The sequence below is a fragment of the Cnephaeus nilssonii genome (genome assembly GCF_951640355.1).
Source record: "Cnephaeus nilssonii genome assembly, chromosome: X".
Classification (NCBI taxonomy): domain Eukaryota; kingdom Metazoa; phylum Chordata; class Mammalia; order Chiroptera; family Vespertilionidae; genus Cnephaeus; species Cnephaeus nilssonii.
In genome coordinates this window covers 47,677,606-47,701,971 of record NC_137071.1, presented here as the reverse complement: position 1 = coordinate 47,701,971, position 24,366 = coordinate 47,677,606, and the positions used below count along the sequence as shown (strand labels likewise).

The 24,366-nt window shown below is 41.5% G+C and overlaps 2 protein-coding genes across 2 annotated transcripts in view; both read right to left on the bottom strand.

Annotated features, from left to right (window-relative positions):
• Positions 1 to 5,558, bottom strand: part of IGBP1 (immunoglobulin binding protein 1) — a 50,766-nt gene extending 45,208 nt beyond the window's left edge. Inside the window, exons 1-2 of the mRNA XM_079764872.1 lie at positions 4,850 to 5,558; positions 4,193 to 4,486 (exon numbers count right to left, since the gene is read on the bottom strand). Coding sequence (XP_079620998.1) covers positions 4,193 to 4,486; positions 4,850 to 5,043 — 488 coding nt within the window. The 5' untranslated portion in view covers positions 5,044 to 5,558. The remainder of the gene's footprint in view (positions 1 to 4,192; positions 4,487 to 4,849) is intronic.
• A 5,624-nt stretch (positions 5,559 to 11,182) lies between these two features.
• Positions 11,183 to 12,073, bottom strand: OTUD6A (OTU deubiquitinase 6A; the record flags this gene model as incomplete). The annotated part of the gene is made up of 1 exon (XM_079765600.1): positions 11,183 to 12,073. The coding sequence occupies one exon, from the start codon at positions 12,071 to 12,073 to the stop codon at positions 11,183 to 11,185; it is 891 nt and encodes a 296-aa protein (XP_079621726.1).
• Positions 12,074 to 24,366: the final 12,293 nt, after the last annotated feature.

Sequence of the window (24,366 nt, the reverse complement as noted above, 5' to 3'; positions counted from 1 at the left end):
TCACTCCAACACATAAGATGGCTGCCCTCATGTGGACACAAGATGGCCGCCACAAGATGGCCAGCAGGGGAGGGCAGTTGGGAGGGACCAGGCCTGCAAGGGAGGGCAGTTGGGGGCGATCAAGCCTGCAGGGAAGGGCAGTTAGGGGTGACCAGGCCGGTAGAGGAGGGAAGTTGGGGGCGACCAGGCCTGCAGGGAAGGGCAGTTGGGGGGGACCCAGGCCTGCAGGGGAGAGCAGTTCGGACGAACCAGGCCTGCAGGGGATGGCAGTTGGGGGCAAACAGGCTGGCAGGGGAGCAGTTAGGCATCAATCAGGCTGGCAGGGGAGTGGTTAGGGGGTGATCAGGCTGGCAGGCAGAAGCAGTTAGGGGAAATCAGGAAGGCAGGCAGGTGAGCAGTTGGGAGCCAGCAGTCCTGGATTGTGAGAGGGATGTCCGGCTGCCTGTTTAGGCCCGATCCTACTGAGATCGGGCCTAAACGGGCAGTCGTACATCCCTTGCGGGGTCCGAGATTGGAGAGGGTGCAGGCTGGGCTGAGGGACACCGCCCCCCTGTGCACAAATTTCGTGCACCAGCCCTCTAGTAGTTATTATAAGAACCATAAACTAAGTGTTACAATATGTGGGAGGAGGGTGGTGATAGGTAGGGAGAAGATTCAAGGAGGACATGACTTTTGCTCTCTCTTCCCCAGGCTTCTACAAGTAATTTTATCTGTACCTTGTTCAATCTCTTTCTTACTTCTGGTTGCTCTTTCATTTCTCTTCCTTCTCCCTTAACTTGCCCCCAAGGTTTTATCCTTGGCTTTTTTTCCCTCTACATGTTATTCCTTGGCAAACTATACAAACCCAAACTATACAATCGTTGTACTGTTGTTATTTGGCTCTGTTGACTAATGAGTTTGCTGACCACTGGTCTAGACTAAGGTATGAGATAATGGAGATGGAGAGAAGCAGAAGGACATGATACATTTTGTAGCTAGAATTGGCAGGCCTTGAAGACTGACTGGATGTGGAGATTCAGAAGGGACGAAGTGAAGCTAACTTATAGGTTTCTGGCTTAAACACCTGGTGAATGGTGATAAACCTATTAAGATGGTGAAGTCTTGGGTGTGGGAGGATATTTGCAGGTTAAGAAGCCAAGGGTTCAATTAAGGGCATGTTAAGTTTGAGATGTCTATGAAACATCCATGTAGGACAGAGATTTTCAATCGATGTGCTGCAATAATTTTTAAAACAGGCAATACCTGACTATTTAGTCAGGAGCACTGACCTCTTTTTCCCTTAGATTGTCAAATAAAAAAAATGAGACAACAGCCAACACAAAAATAGCCACCTGGTGTGAACGAATCAAAATTAGACCTATTTTTTTGTCAGATCTGCAAAAAGTATATTTTTTGATGGGTCGCAGAATTTTACTAATTATTTTATGTATGCCACGAGATGAAAAAGGTTGGAAATCACTGATGTAGGGTGTTGGAAGTATGAGTCTGAAAGTAAGAACATGTTGATATCTCATCTGTCAGGCATGTCAAGAAAATGTTCAAAGATCAAGCTTTCTAGCTAAAGAAATGCAAATCAAAACAATGAAATACTTTTGTTTGCCCAATTGGATTTTCCAAGTGTTAACATCCAAGATCAGTGCAGTGGGACACACTCTGCAATTTGTTATTGTGGAAAGCAACACACTGTTACAGTCAAGAGTCTTAAAATACCCAGGCATGGCTCAGTGGTTGAGCATTGACCTATGAACCAGGAGGTCATGGTTTAATTCCTGGTCAGGGCACATGCCCAAGTTGCCAGCTTGATCCCCAGTGTGGGGCGTGCAGGAGGCATTTGATCAATGATTCTCTCTCATCATTGATGTATCCATCTCCCCTCTCCATCTCCTTTCCTCTCTGAAATCAATAAAAAATATTTTTAAAAGAGTCTTAAAATATTTAAAACCTTTGATCTAGTCACTGGTCCTTCTAGAAATCTATCCTAAGGAAACAATAAATATTTGTGTGACAGATGCAGTTAAAGATGTTTGTTTGAGCAAAAAAGAAAAAAAGAGAACTCATGCACATGGACAAGTGTGGTGATGGCAGGAGAGGGGGATGTGGGGTTGAGGGGGTAGGGAGTGGGGGCTGCAGGTGGAAGAGGGCATAGAGGAGATAAATGGTGGTGGGAAAATTAAATTAAAAAAAATATATGTTTGGCCTGGCCAGTATGGCTCAGTGCTTGAGTTGACCCATGCACCAAGAGGTTGCTGATTTGATTCTGGGCTTAATCCCCAGTAGGGGGCATGCAAGAGGCAGCTTATCAATGTTTTTCTCTCATCAATGTTTCTCTCTCCCCCTCTCCCTTCTTCTTTTTCTAAAATTAATAAAAACATATAAAATAAAAACAGATGTTTGTTAACATTAGAATATCAAAAATAAAAGCCCAAACCATAAATAGTCTAAGTATTTGACAATAAAAGATTAGTTTAAATACTTATGGTATATCTATGGGCTGAAATGTTATATAGTCATTAAATACCATGGTTTCAAAAGACACAGGGAAATGATCACAATATAATGTTAGGTTAAAAAAGATGAAAAACTATATATACAGTATTATTCCAAATTTATTAACTAAAATAACTACATCATATCTAAAAGGAAACATTCAGAAAGTTAACAAAGTTCATCTCTGAGTGCTAGGATTAAGGATTACTTTAATTTAAAAAATATTCTCTATTTTTCCAACTTTCTACTATGGGTATTACCTTTACATTCAGGAAAACCTGTAATGTCTATTTTTAACCATCCTTCAAGGCTTATCGCAAATGCTGTTACCTTCTGAAACCTTCCCAATCCCTCCAACCAGATCTGAGCACTCCCTGTTCTTTCTCCACAACACTGTGTGGATGAAAAGGGGCCACACACTAATCTGACTAATTCAGGGAAGGCCTGCATGGCAGTCTTGCAAACTAAGAGACCTAAAGTAACCACAAAGGATGGTCTGAAATTAAAAATTAAAAAGCAGCTTATAGTGGGTAGTCATGTCCTAGGCCAGTATCTTCTCTGACAAAGATGAACTCTTTACTGAATCTCTTGTCTTTCTGCATCTAAGATAATATAGCTGTAGAATGTCAGGGTAACTTGTAACTTCCCTTTGTCTGGACCCCTCAGGGTATGACAAATGGCACCAGGGTGAAGACCACAAACTCCCTCATTGTTATGTTAATCATTGATTGAGGTTGTACCTTCAACTTCCTCACACCCCAAGCTCCCCTAGGTCTCAAGGCTCCATTCTTGAGCATTATTCCTTCCCCTTCTCCACAACCCTCTTTGCATTCTAACACCACCTAATTGCTTATAGTTATCCCCCACCACACATCTCCAACCCGGCACAGCTCTTTAATGCCCCTATATTTTAGTAATGCTATCTGTGCTGCCTAATGCCCTCCTTTCATCTTCTAGATAATATTCCTATTCATCCTTAAACAACTCATCATAAGAGTAACCTGTTCCAGGGAGCCTTCTCCTCTTTCTGCTCCCTCTTTGGTTAGGTGCCTCTCCAGTCTGCTCTCACGGTACCTTGTACATCTTTCTATCACATCATTTTATGTTGATACTGTTTCTATGCCTTTTTTCCTCACCAGACTGTATAGTTCTCATCAATGACTTGCATAGTTCCTAGACACTGTGAGCATTCTTTAAATACATTAAAAAAAAACAAACTAAACTGAGAGCAAGCAACTTGTTCAAGGTTACACGATGAAGCTATGCCAGGGCTAAGATTAGTTCGGGATGTTACACACCTGATCCAGTACTGTTAGAACAGATTCTCAATCAATGGATTGTAAATGGACTACAACTACAAGATATTGTGCCCTACAGAGCTATTTGCCCCACAGTCCTATACAAATATTACCATGTTGTGATGTGGGAGAGACTGGGAGACATTCTGCTAAACTACATTGCTGCTGTTGGCAACCATAAAGAGTCTAATGGTTAGGAATGATCATCTCAACAAAGGTAGAGGGTTCTTGAAAAACTCAGTAGAGTTTGCTAGCACCAGGGCCTATGCTCAATAAAAATGAAAAGAGTGGCATATATCATTGTCCACCCGCTCCCCCCCCACCAAAAAAAAAAACACAAAAAAACATGCACCATCCTCAACAGCACTTGCCATTGGGTAGTTTTCAAATTATAATTACCGACCCACCTCTCTATTTTAGCCTGTCTTTGAGATGCCATAGCAACGAGGCTAGGATGGGCCATGGAGGAACTAGCTGTGTTATTTTCAGCTGAGTTGTTCTTGGTTTTGGGCAACTCAAACTCTGCCACATGATAGTGATGGCACTGAGTTAAGTAGTTTAAAAAGTGTTCTCGAGCCCACTGCAAATGATCTAAGCGCTTGCTGGGGTTGCCTTGTTTCATGGCGAGGGCTCCTTGAAATGCTGGCACCATCAGGTACTTCAGGTCGGCGGAAGCAATCTCTTCCAAATCTTCATTTTGGCTGGAAAAGGCAAAGAGGAGGCTGTGAAGCCTGGTTGGGCATCAAAACCGTGGCCCTTGCTTCCTGAGGGTGGGAAGGGTTGGGGTGGGAGTGAGGCAGAGGGAGGAGGCTAGGGGAACAGTGGCCTGGTTTCTTCCAAGTGGCTGGGCGCTCGCACCCGTCAACAGCCGATACTATGTAACAGAGTCGTGGGATATTGACTACTCGGGAAGAGAGGTGGCGAATGTAAACAATGTACAGGAGATCACAATGGGAGGTAGGCACGAGAGGCCCTTAGTCTTAGTTTCCTCCACCCAGGCCCAATGGCTCCACCCTTGGTAACTATTATTACCTACGTTGTCAGCTATTACCCTCTCCCCATACCTGAACAAGTCGAGCTGCGCTAACATCTCGGCGGCCTGCTTAAGGAGCTGGAGTCCTTTCAACACCTTCTCTTGGACTGCCCGGGAACCGGTGGGCTCAGTCGCTACTTCCACTTCGTCCAGAAGCCGTCTGCTGATATCAAACAGCTCGGGTAGCCGTGGCAGCGGTAACTCGTTCTCTTCGGCCGCGGCCATCTTGAGGGAGGGAGGAACCCGGAAGACCTCACTTCCGGGGTAAAACACAGCTACCAGCGCCGTGAGAACCTACGAAACCGGAAGGGGCGCTACTTCGGTCCAGCGGCCCCATTGTTGCCGAAGCGCCAAAGAACCTTCTGAAGCGGCTGATGGCCTGCCCTGGCAACCGTTTCCGCTGGCTCATCTGACCAGGCTGTTGTTACTTGGAGGCGGCCTCGGAGAAAAACAAGCGCATGAGCAAAACGCGCAGCCCTTTTTACGACTTGCTCCTCGTCGCGGAGGCTGAGCTGGGAAGCTCCGAGGGCTCAGAGACCCAGCTACGGCGAGGCCGAGTACCGAGCACGAGCGGCGCGCTTCCCTGGGCTCCAGCCGCTGCGCCGCACCCGAGGCCCGCAGGTCTGAGCGCCAAGTGCTAGTGTCGCCTCCACAGCTGGAGCTCCAGGATCCTCCCACCCAATCCTCTCCCTCCCGCTTCCGCCTCAGGTCACCCTTCCTCCCACCCACTGCCTTTCAAAAGTTTTCCTCTGTGAAACCTTCCTTGACACACCCCCACCCGCCCCAGCCAAGCACAGTTCTGTGCATCTACAGTTCTGTGTATATCCCTTACTAGAATGAGTCTGATTAATTTTTGCTACCCTCTGGCTAGCCCAGTTGGTACTTATGAAGTAAGTGCTCAGTGTCAATACATAGCCACTAGCCACATGGGACTATTGAGGACTTGAATGTCTATTTTTAATTGAGATGTGTTGTAAATGTGAAACAGACACCGGAGTTTGAAAAGTTATTACTAAACAAGAATATATCAGTAATTTTTATACTACGTTGTTGAAATGCTGTTATTTTGTATATATTGGGTTAAATGTATTAAAATTAATTTCACTTGTCTTTTCACGTGCCTACTAGAAAACTTAAATTTACATATTGGGCTCACATTTGTGGCTTACATTATATTTCTACTGCACAGTGCTGATGTAAAAATATAATTTGGGGGTGTCATTGCTTTGAACAAATCATTATAAATATATACTGATTACCTTAGGATACACCCCGAGTTGTCCTAGTAGATTTAAGATAAGTAGAAAATAAGCTTATTTTCTGGCCTGGAAAATAAGGTATTAAACTAAATATAGTTGAAAAGAAAAAAATTTTCATGTAAAAACAACTAGAGGGCAATATAGGACAGTATATAACTAGGTGATATGTAACATTGCACAGGCTTTTAGAAAACTAAGAAATGACAAGTCATTCTATGCTAGGAATTCAGAAAGCTTCTTAGACATGATATGCTGTCATAGAATTTCAAAGTTGGAAGGGGACCTCAAAAATCAGAGGAAAAACTGACACCAGAAAGGTTAAGTTACTTGCCCAACCAGTTGTGACAAAGCCAGTGTCTTCCAAATTCAATTGTTTTTACTCCATCAATCTTAAATTGAGCTGGATTTAAAAAGATGGACAGCCCTAGCTGGTTTGGCTCAGTGGATAGAGCGTCGGCCTTCGGACTGAAGGGTCCCAGGTTCGATTCTGGCCTAGGGCACATGCCCAAGGTTGCACGCTTGATCCCCAGTGGGGGACGTGCAGGAGGAAGCAGATCAATGATTCTCTCTCTCATCATTGATGTTTCTATCTCTCCCTTCCTCTCTGAAATCAATAAAAAAAAGATGGACAGGGCCTTTTATGTGGGGCAGAATGAAGTCCTTGGCTAAAACAATGCTTTGCAAGAGGGAGAGGAGAATGGGACCTAAGTATAGGTTGGAAAAGCTTCCCAGATGATTCTAATAAACCTCCCCTTGAGACCCCTCACTTTAGCTGAGAGGAAGGGAGACTGGCAAATTACCTAGTGTTTTATTTGTCTGGCACCTCTAATGACTAATAAATTTAACTTTCTGGGTCAGCCTTGGGCAGGAATACAAAGTAATAAGGTAGTACTGCCGAAACCGGTTTGGCTCAGTGGATAGAGCATCGGCCTGCGGACTGAAAGGTCCCAGGTTCGATTCCGGTCAAGGGCATGTACCTTGGTTGCGGGCACATCCCCAGTAGGGGTTGTGCAAGAGGCAGCTGATCGATGTTTCTCTATCATCGATGTTTCTAACTCTCTATCCCTCTCTCTTCCTCTCTGTGAAAAATCAATAAAATATATTTTTAAAAAAAGGTAGTACTTGTGGAGGAGACTTGGAAACTCAGTAATTGTGAGACTAAAGAAAATTTGTTCGTGTTCATTTGCTTGGATTAAGGTATAGCTTTACTGTTGTCTAAGAGAAAAAAAAACAAACAGAATTTGAATTTGGTCCTGAACTTTGTGAGCCATTTTTTTCTATGGCTTCCAAAATGACAGTCTTTATGGGAGTTGCCAATTACTTTCAGAGTGCATATTAAATTGTCATTATAAGCATTGCATTGCATCTTATTTTGAGATACCAAGATTAATAAGTAAAGAATAGCCGAAACCGGTTTGGCTCAGTGGATAGAGCGTCGGCCTGCGGACTGAAAGGTCCCAGGTTCGATTCCGGTCAAGGGCATGTACCTTGGTTGCGGGCACATCCCCGGTAGGGGGTGTGCAGGAGGCAGCTGGTCGATGTTTCTCTCTCATCGATGTTTCTAGCTCTCTATCCCTCTCCCTTCCTCTCTGTAAAAAATCAATAAAATATTAAAAAAAGAATAATATAAATTAGTTGTTTATTGTGTTTCTGTATGTAAACACTTTATCATATTAAATCCCTATTGTGTATAGAAGATTTTTTAAATTTTAAATATATTTTTATTGATTTCAGAGAGGAAATGAGAGGGAGAGAGAGAAACATCAATGATGAGAGAGAATCAATGATCGGCTGCCTCCTGCACACCCCACACTGGGGATTGAACCCGCAACCCAGGCATGTGCCCTTGACTGGAATTGAACCTGGGACAGGCTGATGCTCTATCCACTGAGCCAAAAAAGCTAGGGCTATATAGAAGATTTTTATAAAATCTTAATTTAGGAGAACTGGAAGGACCATTAGAAATCATCTATAATAATAAAAGCATAATATGCTAATTAGACTGGACCTCCTTCTGGACAAAGCCGGGGCGCAAAGGAAAAGTCTGGGTCCCAGGTGCCTGCCGGCGGCCGGAGGGAAGCCCGGGTCCCGGGTGCTGAAGGGAAGCCGGTGCCGGCAGCTGGGGGAAGGAAGGCCTACTCTTGCACGAACGGGCCTCTAGTGTAAGTATAATTGTACTTAAGCTTTTTGTTGTAGCAGAACTCTTTTTCCAAACCAAGTTTTAGACAGGCCATGATTTCAAAAGGGCTGCTGTGCTGGAGATGGATACCCCTGCCATGCCTACTCAGCCCATCTTTTCCCTAACCTGCTTAGTGGCACCCACAACACCAAGGTTGGGTGTCTGAGGGACTCAAGGGCTCTAAGTAACAGTATAAAAAGCACTAATCTGGCACAGCCTCCTCCTTTAGCAGTTGAGGAAACAGACCCTGAGAAGTTAAGTGACTTGCCCAAGGTCACACAGCTAAGATAAACTGGGCAACAGTATATAGAGTGAGGTGGGATGGGGAAAAACTAAGAGTCCAGAATGTAGAAAGCATTTTAATTAATCTACGCATGACCATAGAAATGAGATGACCTTTCAAATATTTCCTGATGTGACTTCACTGGTAGAGATGATAGATGTTCTTTTGTTCCATAAGGATCTTAACACAGATTTGTTATCTTGGATAATTGTATGATTCATGAAAGAAATGTTAAAGTAGACCTTTTCCTGCTCATCTGAATTGAGGTGCTTGGCTGGCAGTTGAGGCATTCTTTGGTTGGCTTTAGTGTGTCTACTGCTGTTTTATCTTGAGTAATACTCTACTGACATTTGTATCTGTAATGCCAGCAATAACACCAGAAAAGTTCAAATTGTGTATAGTGTAATTTGCCAAAAATTTATAGAATAATTACTTAATCCATAAGTGTTCAAACTATCTTTACAAAGTATTTTTGATATTTGAATTTACCTGGTAGTGTCAAGAGTTTTCATTAAGCCATGAAAGGAAAAACTCCAATATAATGAAGCTTGCATTAAATGAAAGGTTTAAATTCTTACTTCTATAGCCAACTCTGAGAAATGTGGTACAGCGCTTAAAAATACTCTGGAGATCAGGATTTGAATCCTACCTCTTCTACTGAGTAGCTGTGTGACTTTGCAGAAGTCCCTTCCTTCCTTCTTTCCATATTCATTGTGTGCTATCTGAATGCTAGGCCCTGGGAATGAAAAGAACAAGACACAGGGTTTGAGCCCTTAAGGTGTCCATAGTTCAACAGAAGAGACAAGTAAACAATCAAATCGTAATTTGGTAAGAATGCAGGAAATAACTTCGGCATTGAGGGAGCATTCTCTTAAAGATCAAACTCCTTATCTGACTTATGAGATCCTTTCTGATCTGATATGACATCCTTCTTCCCCCCTGTTCTCCATGGATCCTAACCTATATTTTACCAGATTCTCCTAATTCTCCAAACCTATCATATTCTCTTAGGCTTTCATGCATTAACATGGGATGTGCCTTCTGCTTGGAATGCCCTTCTCTCCCTTGTCTGCCTGGCAAATTTCTATTAGTTACTTAGGATTTGACTCAAGGATCACTTCCTCCAGGAAGCATTTCCTATCTTTTACCTGCAGGTGATACGCCCTCTTCTTAACTGTTAGTTACAACACTTTATTCTGCTCCCTATGTTAGTATTGGACTATGATTTTCTTTATTCACAGCTGTCTCTCACTAGACTGAGAACTGCTTGAAGCCAAGGAGAGTACCTTATATGTCTTTATTTACCTCAGCATAGCATGTTAGGTATGTTAAATGAATAAAGTTGCATAATAATAATACCTAGCCTTCTCTGAGTACTCACTTCCTGCCAGGAGACTAGTCTACATATTTTACATGGATTTTCTCAATTAATCCTCACAACTGCCATAAGAATAGGTGTTGTTATAGTTGTCCTTGTTTTACAGATGAGAAATTGTGGTTCAGAGACGTTAAAGTAACTGGTCTAACAGTCTTCCCTTATACTGGGATTTGAACCCAACTCCATTGAATCTAGTTTCCAGAGCCCAACCACTAAGCTATATTACAAAAGAGGGCAAAATGAAAGACCTACTGAAGAACAAAAGGAAATGGACATGTAACAGACTTGTGCTAATAAGTAAAAAGAAGCAAGATTGAATCAGTAGGCTGGCCTGCCTTAGGGAGGATGTACATACAGTCAGCCAGAAGAGTGCAGACTTGATTTGCCATAAGCAAGCAGGAGGCATTTGATTCAACTAAATATTTATTGAGTACCTATTATGTGCCAGCCGCTGTGCTAGTTGCTGGGATATAAATATGCATACTCTGCTCCAAAGGCTCTACCAACTACCTGAGGGAGAGAGACAACACACGTTATGGTGATACACACAGGGTATGACAGAAACACCCAGGAGGGAAGCCTCTCCAGGAAATTCATAGAAGAAATCTTCTTAAAGGAGACGATCTCAAACGTCAGTAGTGAATGGTAATAGCATATGTAGACAACCTGAAGCACTTCCAACATTATTGAAACTTACAGTTGGAGACAAGAGATAGGTGATTATTTCAACATGTACAGTAGTTTGGAAAAAAGAAACCCCCAAACAGCCCATGATACAACCCCCCCCCCCCCCACCACCAAGAACTAGGCAAAAGGCATTCTATCTAAGTAATCCAGTATATTCATGGACAATCTGAAGATTCTGAGCTAAACTGATTTTCCCCAAGTTAAGAACGCCATCAAACCCAGTTTCCATTTTAACCCCCAAATTATTTGTAACACAACCAATTCTCATCGGCCAGGGAGGCAAAAACCCTTAAGGGCAAGAAGTGGTTGGAACTTTAAAACAGGACGCTCCTCAAGTGGTACAATACAGACCCCTTCCCTGTACCAAGTCCCTGTTCCCCACCCTGCTAAGGAGGCACGGAGGGAAAGGGGGAGGAGGAAGAACGACCAGGTGGAAAAGCGGGGCTGGGGGCTGTTAAATTTTGAATAAGACGAAGAAAAAAACCAGAGCAAGGCAAAGGAAACAACAAAGCCTACTGAGGAGACCAGGTGGCGGCTCGGGCAGCCAAGGCAACAGCAAGGGCAGCATAGGCGACGGCCTACAAGAACGGCGGGGCAACGCCCCCCACGGCGCTGGCTTCGGCTTTGAGAGGCTTCACCGAGTTGTAGTGCTCCCCGCCAAAGCTGGAAGTGTAGCGCCTGTAGACGAGGGTGAGCGGCTTCTTGGTGTACTCCTCCCCGATGAGGAGGACGGGCGACTCCGTCTGGATCACCTCGATAGGGCACTGCAGGACGTGCGACAGGGCCCTCAGCTCGAGTTGGCCTCCCCACGATGCGTTGTGCACGATGTTGTCGCAGTAGTTGAAGAAGTCGTCGCGGGTGTAGACGTCGCCGGTTTCAGGGTCGCTGAAGAAGGGCAGGAATTCGTCGACGTGCTTCCGCATGTAGTTGGCTGCGCGGCCCCGCAGGCTCTCCACTGTCACAGAGAACGACAGCTGGTCTTGGACCGCGCGGTACAAGCAGTGGCTATCGGCTGGGATCTCCTTCATCTCCAGGTTCTTGGCCTCCAGGATAACCGCTAGCTTCTCCTCCTCATCGCGGCGACAGCCGGCCAGGTACCCCACATCTTCCGCGTCGGCCGCCGCCATCTTCTGGCGCTCTCTCTGGAGCGCCGCCCTTCTTTCGCGCCTTCTCTGGGCCCTCGAGAGGCAAGGAGGCCGGTTCTCAAGATCCATCTTGGCCAGACCCTCAGTGAGGGAATCGAGGTTGCTGTTAGCAGGGGGAAGCTCTATGAACTTCTCCAGCTCCTGCTGTTGTTTCTGCTCCATTTCAGCCTCAAGGCGGGCCACGTCAAGGAGCAACTGCTTTCTTTTCTTCTTGTCGTTCTTAGGGACTGAGTTCTTCATGGCCTGGATGCGGTCCTGCAGCTCTTTTTTCTCGCGGAGGTGGCGACGTTTTAGCCGCTGATACTCAAGCTGCAGATCTTCCATGGAGTTTAACGGTTGGCGAGAACCGAAGTTTGGTGGATGCGAGAGGACCCGTTACAGTTCAGTCCAACTGCTCAAACCGTCCAACAGGTAGCTGATCTCAGCCTCAAGTGGCGGGCTGCTCTGTTCGTTTAAGACCCTGGTTGCCCGCCCACTATTCATTGTCCTCTCTGCCATTGGCCACTGTCTCAACATGGCCACGCCCCCAAGGCGCTGGCACTGGGATTGGCTGCTGGGAGACCCTAGACATGCCCCTATTAGACACCATAGCAACTGGTGTTTCCGGTTCAGAGCTCGGTTTGAAACTAGGCCTGGAAGATCCAGCCTTTGCAGGTTTTGTGCAGCAACTGGGCTTGTAGAATTTTTCATAGGCTCTCACTCCCTACTTTATTTCCAAGCTTGAACACAATGCAGACACTTGTCGTGTTTGAGAATTACATAACAAATATTATACCAACAGCTGAAGGTGCTCTGACACTGGACTTCCCATAACTCCTAATGTCCAGGAGGCAATGTGGCTTTTTCCAATTTTTCAGGTCTCTTGACCAGCAAACCATTAAGTTTGTGTATTAGAACAAAGACATTTCCTTACATTCCTGGGAACAGAGTCCTTTCAGTTTAGGTCTCAAATCTACCCTGTCCCATCTCACTTTTAAAAGGCCACAACCACTCTCCTTAAGTCATTCACTACAACTAGCAGACCTTGGTTTGTACCAACTGAATGTACCTTCCCTAAACTTCTTTCCCACCTTCCAAAATGGGCTCTATTGAATGCCCAGGAAGCAGTTCTTTTTTTTTTTTAAATAAATCTTTATTGTTCAGATTATTATAGGTGTTCCTCTTTCCCCTCCCCCCCAATAGCTCCCCTTCTCCTTATTCCCCACCCCCCCATGCCCTGACCCCCCTGCCACTGTCTTCATCCATAAGTGTAAGATTTTTGTACAATCTCTTCCTGCACCCCTCAGACCCCCTTCCCCCTCATAATTGTCCATCCCCTCCCTTTCTATATCCCTGATTCTATTGTATTCACCAGTCCATTCTGTTCTTCAGATTTTTTATTCACTTGATTTTTAGATTCACTTGTTGGTAGGTATGTATTTGATGTCTTTTTGTTGTTCATAATTTTTACCTTTACCTTTTTTTTCTTCTTCCTCTTCTTAAAGAATACCCTTCAGCATTTCATGTAATCCTGGTTTGGTGGTGATGAACTCCTTTAGCTTTTTCTTGTCTGTGAAGCTCTTCGTCTGACCTTCAATTCTGAATGATAGCTTTGCTGGGTAGAGTAATCTTGGTTGTAGGTTCTTGCTGTTCATCACTTTGAATATTTCTTGCCACTCCCGTCTGGCCTGCATAGTTTCTGTTGAGAAATCAGCTGACAGTCGTATGGGTGCTCCCTTGTAGGTAACTGTTTTTCTCTTGCTGCTTGTAAGATTCTCTCTTTGTCTTTTGCCCTTGGCATTTTAATTATGATGTGTCTTGGTGTGGTCCTCTTTGGATTCCTCTTGTTTGGGGTTCTGTGCGCTTCCTGAACTTGTATGTCTATTTCTTTCACCAGGTGGGGGAAGTTTTCTGTCATTATTTCTTCAAATAGTTTTTCAGTATCTTGCTCTCTCTCTTCTTCTGGCACCCCAAAAATTCAGATGTTGGTACGCTTAAAGCCATCCCAGAGGCTCCTTACGCTATCCTCACACTTTTGGATTCTTCTTTCTTTCCGCCTCTCTGGTTGGGTGTTTTTTGCTTCCTCATATTCCAGATCTTTGGTTTGACTCTTGGGGTACGGTGGTCTATAGTTGAGTTTCTGTATATTCTTTATTTCAGACAGTGTATGCATAATTTCTGACTGGTCCTTTTCCATTTTTTTGGTATTCTCATTAAGGTCCTTGAAGGTCTCTTCAAGTTTCTCAGCGGTTTTTAGAAGATTCTTGAGTAACCTTATAAATGTGGTTCTGAACAGTGTCGTCCATTAGTTTACTTTCCTTCATCTCTCCTATTTGTGACATACTTCGGTGTCTCCACATTTTGGCTGCCTCCCTGTGTTGATGGAGTGGCTTTGTGTGGTCAGTGACCTATAGGGGCTGGTAGCTCAGCTTCCCCAATCACCCTAGGTGGTCGCTCTTGGTACACACCCCTTTGTGGGCTGAGTGGAAAGTCTTGGTGTAGTTAAAAGCCTTGATTGCTGTTGGTACACTGGGAGGAATTGATCTCCAGGCCAATTGGCTGTGAGGACCTGCTGTGTCTATAATGGAAGCGCTGCTGCGCTGGAGACACGCTTGTGGTACAGGGCTTGTTTGAGTGTGGCTTTGGTGCTCACTGAGTCCGCCTCCCGAATGTGTCACTTATGGATGTGAGGAGTTGAAATCTGGTGTCTGACGCTGACCACTAGGTGCATTGGCTAGTTCAGCTGCTGTCTGAGGCTACCCTGCAGGAGCTACAGTGAGAACTGGCGTTCTCTCCTCCCTGCTTGGAGTTTGGAGGCCTTGGAGCTGTCTGTACTGGTTGCAATTTTACTAGTTTAAACTGCAATAGAGAAGGCCATTCATATGCAAAATCCACTGCTAGGAGCTTGGGTGTGTTTGTAGATTGTGCGGGGCGGAGTCTCAGGGCATCACTAGGCTAGGACGTGGCCAACAGCCATGGCTGGCAGTGAGCCGCCTCCAACCGCGTCCCTGCAACTGCGTCCCCGCAGTCTCGCGCCCCGGCACAGCCAACAATTCTACCTCCACGCAGCTCTGCTAGTAAGCCACCCTCACTCTCCGACCCACTGGCAGACAGCCCAGTCTCTCCCCAGAAACTGGATTTCAGAGAGACTGGGGGCTTGTCTCTCTTCAGATTGAAGAAAGCAACACCTGCCTCCAGCTGGGCTCCGCCGCCAGTTCGTATCCCGCGTGCACTCCCCTGTACCTCAGTTTTTCAGCGTTTGTGCCCTGATTGCTCCTATCTCTTTCGGTCTAGTTGTAGAGGTTCCGCTCAGCCAGCTTTCCCGTGGTTCTGGGTGATAGACGTTCTGTCTTTTAGTTGTAGTTTTGGAAAATATTGTGGGCGGCAGCAGCCCAGATGTTTATCTATGCCGCCATCTTGGATCCTCCCCAGGAAGTACTTCTTTATGTTTGTTCTTGAGTCTCTAAAAGTTCTAAAATTTTTACATTAAAAATTTTAAAGCCCTGTTCCCATCCTGTCCCACCCTGCTCATCTGTATCTTGAATTCCCAAAATGGAAGGCCCTTGAGACAACCCCTCCCCTCCTTGGAACAAATGAAGGAAGTGGACATTTGTCCAAGTTGTTGTATATATCAATATTTCATTCTTTTTTATTGCTAAGTAGTATTCTGTGATTTTGATGTACTGTACTTTAACCATGCACCTGTTGAAGGACATCTGGGTTGTTTCCAGTTTGGTGCTATTATGAATAAATCTGCTATAAACATCCATATACAGGTTTTTATGTGACCACAAGTCTTTGTTTCTCTAGGAGAAAATGACCAAGAGTGCAATTGCCCATAATGCCCATAAGTGTATGTGTACTATTTTAAGAAACTATTTTCCAGAGTTGGCTATGTATGAGGGATCCAGTTTCTCTGAATCCTCACCAGCATTTGGTATTGTCATTTTCTTTTTTGTATTTTAGCCATTCTGTAGTGACATCTCACTGTGGTTTTAATTTGCATTTCCCTAGTGGGTAATGATGTTCATCTTTGCATGTGCTCATTTACCCTCTGTGCCATAACCTGTTGGGTAAAATGCTTATGTCATTTGCCCATTTTACTGTTGTTTTGAGATTTTTAAAAAATATATTCTAGATAATAGTTCTTTGTTGGATAAGTGGTTTTCAAATATTTTCTCCCACTCCATGACTTGTCCGTTCATCTCTTTACCTGATGTTTCTCAGAGTGAAAGTTTTAAATTTTGATGAAGTCCAATTTATCCATTTTTCCTTCTATGGGTTCAGTTTATTATGGCAAATCTCTTTGTATTACCCAACAATTTTCAATCTTTTTCATCTCATGGTTCCCCTAAACTAATTGCTAAAATTCTGTAGCCACCAAAAACACATTATTATATATTTTGCCGATCTGACAAAAAATATGCATAATTTTGATTCATCATACGGGACAGCTATTGTTGTGTTAGCTATTGTCATTTTTTATTTGACAATCTAAGGGAAAAGAGGTCAGTGCCCCTGACTAAATAGTTGGGTATTGCATGTTTTAGAAACTCCTGCAGCACACTGGTTGCATATCCCTGGTCTAACGTTAGATTCCAAAGATTTTGTGCTGTTTTTTAGGAAAAAATGTTTTGCATTAGGTTATAAATTCAAATCTGTGATCCATTTTGTGTTTATTTTTATGTAAAGTTTATTTTTGTGTAAGGCTTAGGTCAAAGTTCAGTTTTTAACCTACGGTTGTCCAATTGCCCCCGCACCGTTTGTTGGAAAGTCTATGCTTCTTCCATTGAATTGGTTTGTACCTTTGTAAAAAATCGGTTGGGCATATTTGTGTGAGTCTATTTCTGGGTTCTCTGCTCTGTTCCATTGATCTATGTGTCTGTTCTTTCACCAATACCATACAGTCTCCATTACTATAGCTTTGTAATAAGTCTTGAGATTAGGTAGACCCTTTCCTTCAATTGTATTCTTCTTTTCCAAATTGCTTTTCTATATAAATTTTTGAATAATCTTGTTTATATCTATCAAAAAATCTTAGTGTGATTTTCATAGGAATTGTGTTAAAGCCATATATAAATTTGGGGAGAATTGACACCTGGGTATGTATTACCATTTATTTATATTTTCCTTGTGTTACTTCATGAGTTTTCGTTATTTTCAGCATATAAGTTTGTCTTATATTTTGTCAGATTTACACGTAAGCATTTTAATTTTTGAGGTATTGTTCATGGTATTATATTTTTAATTTCAGTGTCCATATGTTTATTCTAGTATGTAGAAATACAGTAGACTTTTATATGATTATCATGCATTGGGTGACCTTGCTCAACTGACTTACTATTTCTGGGAATATTATTTTGTGTGTAGATTTTTTGGAATTTTATACCTAGAGAATCATGTTATCTATGAATAGAGACATTTTTATTTTATCTTTCCCAATCTGTATCCTTTTATTTCCCTCTTTGCCTCATTGCATTGGTTTTATCTTTCAGCACTATGTTGAATAATAGTGGTGAGGACGGGCAGCCTTGCTTTGTTCTGGATCTTGGGGGAAAGCATTTCAACTTCACCATTAAGTATCATAATAGTTATAGGTTTTTTGTAGATGCTCTTTATCAAGTTGAGGAAGTTCTCCTCTGTTTCTATTTTTCTGAGAGATTTTAACATGAATGGTCTTGAATTTTGTCATTTTTTCTGCATCGATTGAACTGTTTATTTTTCTTATTTAGCAGGTCGATATGGTGGATTGCATTGATTTATGGTCAATATTTGAGCTAGTCTTATACTTGGTCATGGTTTAAAATTCTTTTTATATATTGATATATTCTATTTGCTAATATTTTAAATCTACATTAATGACAGACATTGGTCTGTAATTTTCTTTTTTGGTACTTTTTTGTTTGGTTTTGGTATCAGGGTAATTCTAGCTTTATCAAAAGAATTTGGAAGTGTTCCCTCCTCTTTAGTTTTTCTGGAAAAGACAGTTTAAAACCAATATTAATTCTTTCAATGTTTGGTGAAAACACCTGGGTCAAAAGATTGCATTTTGGGGAATTTTAAAATAAGAAAATGTTTTCCTGCTCGGCCAGCTTGGCTCAGTGATTCAGGGTCAACCTATGAACCAGGAGGTTGAGGTTCCATTCTGGTCAGGTCACATGCCTGGGTTGAGGGCCCAATCCTCAGTCAGGGCCATGTAAGAGACAGCCAATCAGTAATTCTTTCTCATCATTGATGTTTCTATCTTGCCCTCGACCTTCCTCTTTGTAATCAAAATATATTTTAAAAATGCTTTCCTTAACAGTTATAGGGCTAATCATACTGTATTTCATATTGGATGAATTTTGGTTGTGTTTTTTGAGGAATTTTTTCATTTCATATAAGTAGTCAACCTTATGTGTGTGGAGTTGTTTGTAGTATTACATTATTAGTGTTTTATGTCTGCAAGATTTGTAGTGATATTTCCTGCTTTATTCCTGATATTGGTAATTTGTGTTTTCTCTCTTTTTTTTATTTGTGTGTTTTTTTTGGTCAGTCTTGTTATATATTTGTCAATTTTATTGGTCTTTTCAAGGAACCAGCTTGTTTCATTGATTTTTCCCTATTGCTTTTTTGTTTTCAATTTCATTGATTTCTGCTCTGTTTTTCTTTCTTCTGCCTTCTTTGGTTGTAGGTCACTCTTCTGGTTCTTGAGGTGGGAGCTTTGATGATTGATTTCAGACTTTTCGTCTTTTTCTAATATATGCATTCAGTGCCATAAATCTGCTTTTCTGTATTACTTTGACTGTATCTCATATGTTTTGATATATTGTATTTTTATTCTCATTCTGTTTAATATACTTTTAGGTTTCTTTGAGATTCTTTGGCTCATGAATTATTGAGAAGTGAATTATTGGTTTCCAAGTGTTTGCAGATTGTCCTGTTACCTTTCTGTTACTGAATTCTACTTTGATTCCTTTGTGGTTGTAGAATATACACCATATGATTTCAATTCCTTTAAATGTATTAGGGTTTGTTTATGGTCTAGAATCTATTCTATCTTGACATATGTTCCATGGTCACTTGAAAACAATGTTTATACTGCTGTGGTTGGGTGATGTGTTCTATAAATGTTGTTTAGATTCCCCCGATGGCTGATAGTGTTATCAACTTGTCTATATTCTTTCTGTCCAATTCTTCTATTTATTGTTAACAGAAGAGTATTGATGTGTCCAACTGTAATTTTTACTTTTTCTGTTTCTTCTTCCAGTTTTATCAGGTTTTTCTTTACGTATTTTGCTCCTCTGTTGCAAATCAGCACTTAGGATCACTTTGTATTTTTGGTGAATTCACCCTTTTATCATTATGCAATGCCCCTCTCTGTCTCCAGTAATTTTCTTTGCTCTAACATCTACTTTATTTGATATAAACATAACCACTACCTTTTCTTTATTAATGTTTTCATTATATATGTGTGTGTGTATGTGTGTGTGTGTGTGTGTGTGTGTGTGTGTGTGTGTGTGTGTGTGTATTTCTATCCTTTTACTTCCAACATCATTATATTTTGAGATTTTACCTCTAATTGGGTCATATTTTTAAATCTACTCTGCCAGTCTCTGTTTTTTAATTGCCATACTAGTATATACTAGTAGATAATTTACTTTTAAGGTAATTATTAATATGTTAGGGCTTAAGTCTGCCATTTAATTTTTTGTTTTCTGTTTGTTCTTTCTGTGTTAATTTATCTGTTTCTTTGTCCTACCTTCCTTTGGGTTACTTGAACATTTTTAGAATTGCATTGTGATTTATCAGTAGTGTGTGAGAGTGTATCTCTTTGTATAACTTTTTTAATGGTTACTCTTGGTACATTTGTGTCTGTGTGTGCAGGCAGGAGCACACATGCCAAAATCTATTATGTTGCCATTTTACCAGTTTGAGTGAAGCATAGAAACCTTACCTCCTTTTGCATCCCTTTACCCTCACCCATTTCACAATACAGTTGTCTTAAATGTCGTCTACATGAATTCAGAACCACATTAGTTTCTAATGTTTGCTTCAACCTTCAAACATAACAGACATTTCAATAGGACAAAGAAAGTCTATTGTATTCCCCATAGTTTTGCTTATTATGTTATTCCTTCCTGATTTTCCAGTATGTGCCTTTGACTGGAATCGAACCCAAGACCCTCCAGTGTGCAGGCAGAAGCTCTAACCACTTAGCATACCAGCCAGGGCTTGTCTTCATTCTTTTTTTTTCTCTCATTTTTAATTGATTTCAGAGAGGAAGGGAGAGGGAGAGAGATAGAAACATCAATGATGAGAGGGAAACATCAATCAGCTGCCTCCTGCACACCCCCTACTCGGGATTAAGCCCAAAACCCAGGCATGTGCCTTGACCAGGAATTGATTCGTGACCTCCTGGTTCATGGGTCAACCCTCAATCACTGAACCACACTGAGCCAGGCTTTGAGTACTTTTTCAACCACATTAGATCCTCTGTTGTTGTCCTATAGGTCCCTGAGTTTCTGTTCAATTAAAAAACATTTTTAATAGATTATATTTGGTAGGGGTTCTTTTTTTTTTCAAATTCTATTTTTGAATTACAGTTAACATTCAATATTATTTTGTATTAGATTCAGGTGTACAGCATAGTGGTTAGACAATCATATACTTTACAACAAGCATGTCAAACTCATGGGCGTGGGCCGCATGTGGCGCACAACCAATATTTTTGCAGCCCAGCCAATATAACGGTATGTAAGAAACGTTTTGATAAAAATTTCATAACTTAATTTTTACAATATCCTGTTAGACATAATTATTAAGAACAAACTACAATGTTTGCTAATGACTGATTACTATAATTGTGTTGCATTCATTTCCCTTATGCGCCTTACATGCAGGCGCACCATTTCTCTCCACTAATACTACCAGCAAATATTTTAGCAGCCGATTGCCACATCATTAGTCTTAGACTGACTTGTTTGGTGTGCGCAACAGGAAACTTTCAGAGAACAAGAAAAATAGGTTTATTTGCTTATTAATTTGTGCAGTTATTCAGTGTCTGGTGAGTTAATGTTCAAGAAAAAATATTAATTTTTATTAAAATGTTCTATTATTTTATGTTAATGATTACTCATTTATTTCAGCCATTTGTATTCAGCATGTCTCTATAGAAATAAACTTATGCTTCTATGAAAATTGAAGCTTTTGTTTTTTTGCAGCCCACATCAACTTAAACCTTGTTTATTTGGCCCGTGTTAGCCTTTGAGTGTGACATGCTTGCTTTACAAAGTGTTTCACTCGATATTTCCAGTGCCCACCTGGCACCGTACAGTTATTACAATACTATTATATTCCCTATGCTGTACTTTACATCCCCATGTAACTACCAATTTGTATTTCTTAATCCCTTCATCTTTTTTTACCCAGTCCCCCAAATCCCATTCCCTCTGGCAACCATCAGTCTGTTTTCTGCATCTATGAGTCTGTTTCAATTTTGTTTGTTCATTTATCTTTGTTCTTTAGATTCTACATATGAGTGAAATCCTATTGTCTTTCTGTGACTGACTTATTTCACTTAGCATAATACCTTCTAGGTCCATTCATGCTGTAGCAAAAGGTAAGATTTTATTCTTTTTAAAAAAAATCCTCTCCCAAGGATGTTTTTAGAAAGAGGAAGGGAGCCCTAGGCAGTTTGTTCAGTGGATAGAGTGTCAGCCTGAGGACTGAAGGGTCCCAGGTTTGGTTCCGGTCAAGGGCATGTGCCGGGGGTGGGGGGTGGGGGGGCTGAAGGGGGGTGGGGGTGGTGGGGGTGGTGGGTGGGGGCGTGCAAGAGGCAGCCAATCAGTGATTCTTTCTCATCATTGGTGTTTCTATCTCTCTCTCCCTCTCCTTTCCTCTCTGAAATCAATAAACATATATTTTTTTTTCATTTTTTTTTATTGAGGTATTATATGTGAATAAACATATATTTAAAAAAGAAAGAAAGAGGGAGAGTGGGAGAAAGGGAGTGAGATATAGATGTGAGAAACATCTGTTGGTTTCCTCCCATACACACCTTGACCAGTGATAGAACCTGAAACCTAGGTATGTGCCCTGATCGGGAATCAAACCCACAACCTTTTGTATATGGGATGGTGCTCCAACCAACTGAGCCACCTTGCCAGGGCAAGATTTCATTCTTTTTTACGACTGAGTAGCATTCCATTCTGTATGTGTACCACAGCCTTTTTTTAAAATCTACTAGTCTATTGATGGACAGTTGGGTTGCTTCCATATCTTGGCTATTGTAAATAAATGCTGCAATGAATGCAGGGGTGCATATATTCTTTCAAATTAGTGTTTTGGGTTTCTTTGAACATATACCCAGAAATGAAATCGCTGGTACATAAGGCTGTTTCATTTTTAATTTTTTGAGGATGCTCCATACTATTTTCCACAGTGGCTGCACCACTTTGCATTCCCACAAACAGTGCACAAAGGCTCCCTTTTCTCCACATCCTCACCAGCACTTGTTGTTTGTTGATTTATTGATGATCACCATTCTGACAGGTGTGAGATGATATCTTATTGTAGTTTTTTTCTCATTGTAGTTTTAATTTGTATTTCTCTGATGATTACTAATGTTGAGCATCTTTTCATATGTCTATTGGCCATCTATACGTCCTTTTTGGAGAAATGGCTATTTAGATCCTTTGCCTATTTTTTAACTGGATTGTTTGGTTGTTGTTTTTTTTGGTGTTGAGTTGTATGAGTTCTGTATAAATTTTGGATAATAACCTCTTATCAGGTGTATATTGGTGAATATGTTCTCCCATTCACTAGGTTGTCTTTGCATTTTGTTAATGGTTTTATTTGCTGTGAAAAAAATGTTTTAGTTTTTTGTTTGTTTAATATATTTTATTGATTTCAGAGAGGAAGAGAGAAAGAGGGAGATAGAAGCATCAATGATGAGAGAGAATCATTAGTTGAATGCCTCCTGCATGCCCCCTACTGGGGATCGAGCCCGCAAGCCCGGCATGTGCCCTTGACCAGAATCGTACCCGGGACCCTTGAGTCCGCAGGCCAATGCTCTAGCCACTGAGCCAAATCGGCTAGGGCTGTTTTAGTTTTATGTAGTCGCATTTGTTTATTTTTCTTTTGTCTTCCTTGCCTGGGGAGATGTATCAGAAAAAGTATTGCTAAAAGAGATGTCAGAGAGTTTACTGCCTATGTTTTCTTCTAGGGGTTTTATGGTTTTGAGTCTTGCAATAAAGTCTTTAATCCATTTTGAGTTTTATTCTTGTATACTAGTATGGTGTAAGAAAATGGTCTAGTGTCATTTTTTTGCATGTATCTTAGACTTTCTTTTTTAGAGCAGTTTTAGGTTCACAGCAAAATTGAATGGAAAGTACACGGTGTTCCCATATACCCCTGCCTCCACACAGCAACAGCCTCTCCCACCATCAATATCTTGATCACAGTGATAGATACATTTGTCATAATAGATGAACTTAGACTTATCATCATCACCCAAAGTCCCTAGTTTACTAGTACATTAAAGTTCACTCCTGGCATTGTCCATTCTATGGGTTTGAACAAATGTATGATGACATGCATCCACCATTATAGTATCATACAGAATAGTTTCACTGCCCTAAAAATCCTCTGTGTTCCACATCCCTGTTTCTCCTCTAGCCCCTGGCAACCACTGATCCTTTTACTATTTCAAAAGTTTTGCCTTTTCCAGTATTTCATGTAGTTGGAATCATATGGTATGTAGTCTTTGCAGATTAGCTTCTTTGACTGAGCCATATACATTCAAGTTTTGTTCCTTTGTCTTTTCAAGGCTTGATAGCTCATTTTTTAGCAATCAGTACTATTCCATTGTCTGGATGTACTACACAGTTTATTCATTCTCCCACTGAGGACATTTTGGTTGCTTTCCAAGTTTTGACATTATCAGTAAAGCTGCCATAACCCTTAGTGTGCAGGTTTTTGTGTGGACTTCGGTTTTCAACTCATTTGGGTACATACCAAGGAGTGTGATTGCTGGATTGTATAAGAGGATGTTTAATTTTTTTAGTATTATTTTTAAATGTTTAATTTTGTAAGAAACTGCAAAACTGTCTTCCAAAGTGGCTGTACCATTTTGCATTTCCACCAGCAGTGAATGAGAGTTCTTATTGCTCCATATCCTTGCCTGTATTTGGGTGTTGTTAGCATTTTGGATTTTGCCCTTCTAATAGGTAAGTATATGGTGCTATCTCATTGTCTTAATTTGCAATCTGCTAATGACATATGAAGCATCATTTCATATGCTTACTTACCGTTTGTATAACTTCTCAGTAGAAGTGTCTTTTGCCCATTTTAAAATTGTTCATTTTCTTATTGTTGAGTTTTAATATTTGATTTTTTGTGTTTTTTTAAAATATATTTTCATTGATTTCAGAGAGGAAGGGAGAGGGATAGAGATATAGAAACATCAATGATGAGAGAGGATCATTGATTGGCTGCCTCCTGAATGTCCCCTGCTGGGGATTGAGCTCACAACCCTGGCCTGTGCCTTTGACCGGAATCGAACCTGGGACCCTTCAGTCTGCAAGCTGATGCTCTATGCACTGAGCCAAACTGGTCAGGGCTGTTTTTTCTTTTTAAAAAATCTTTATTGTTGCCCT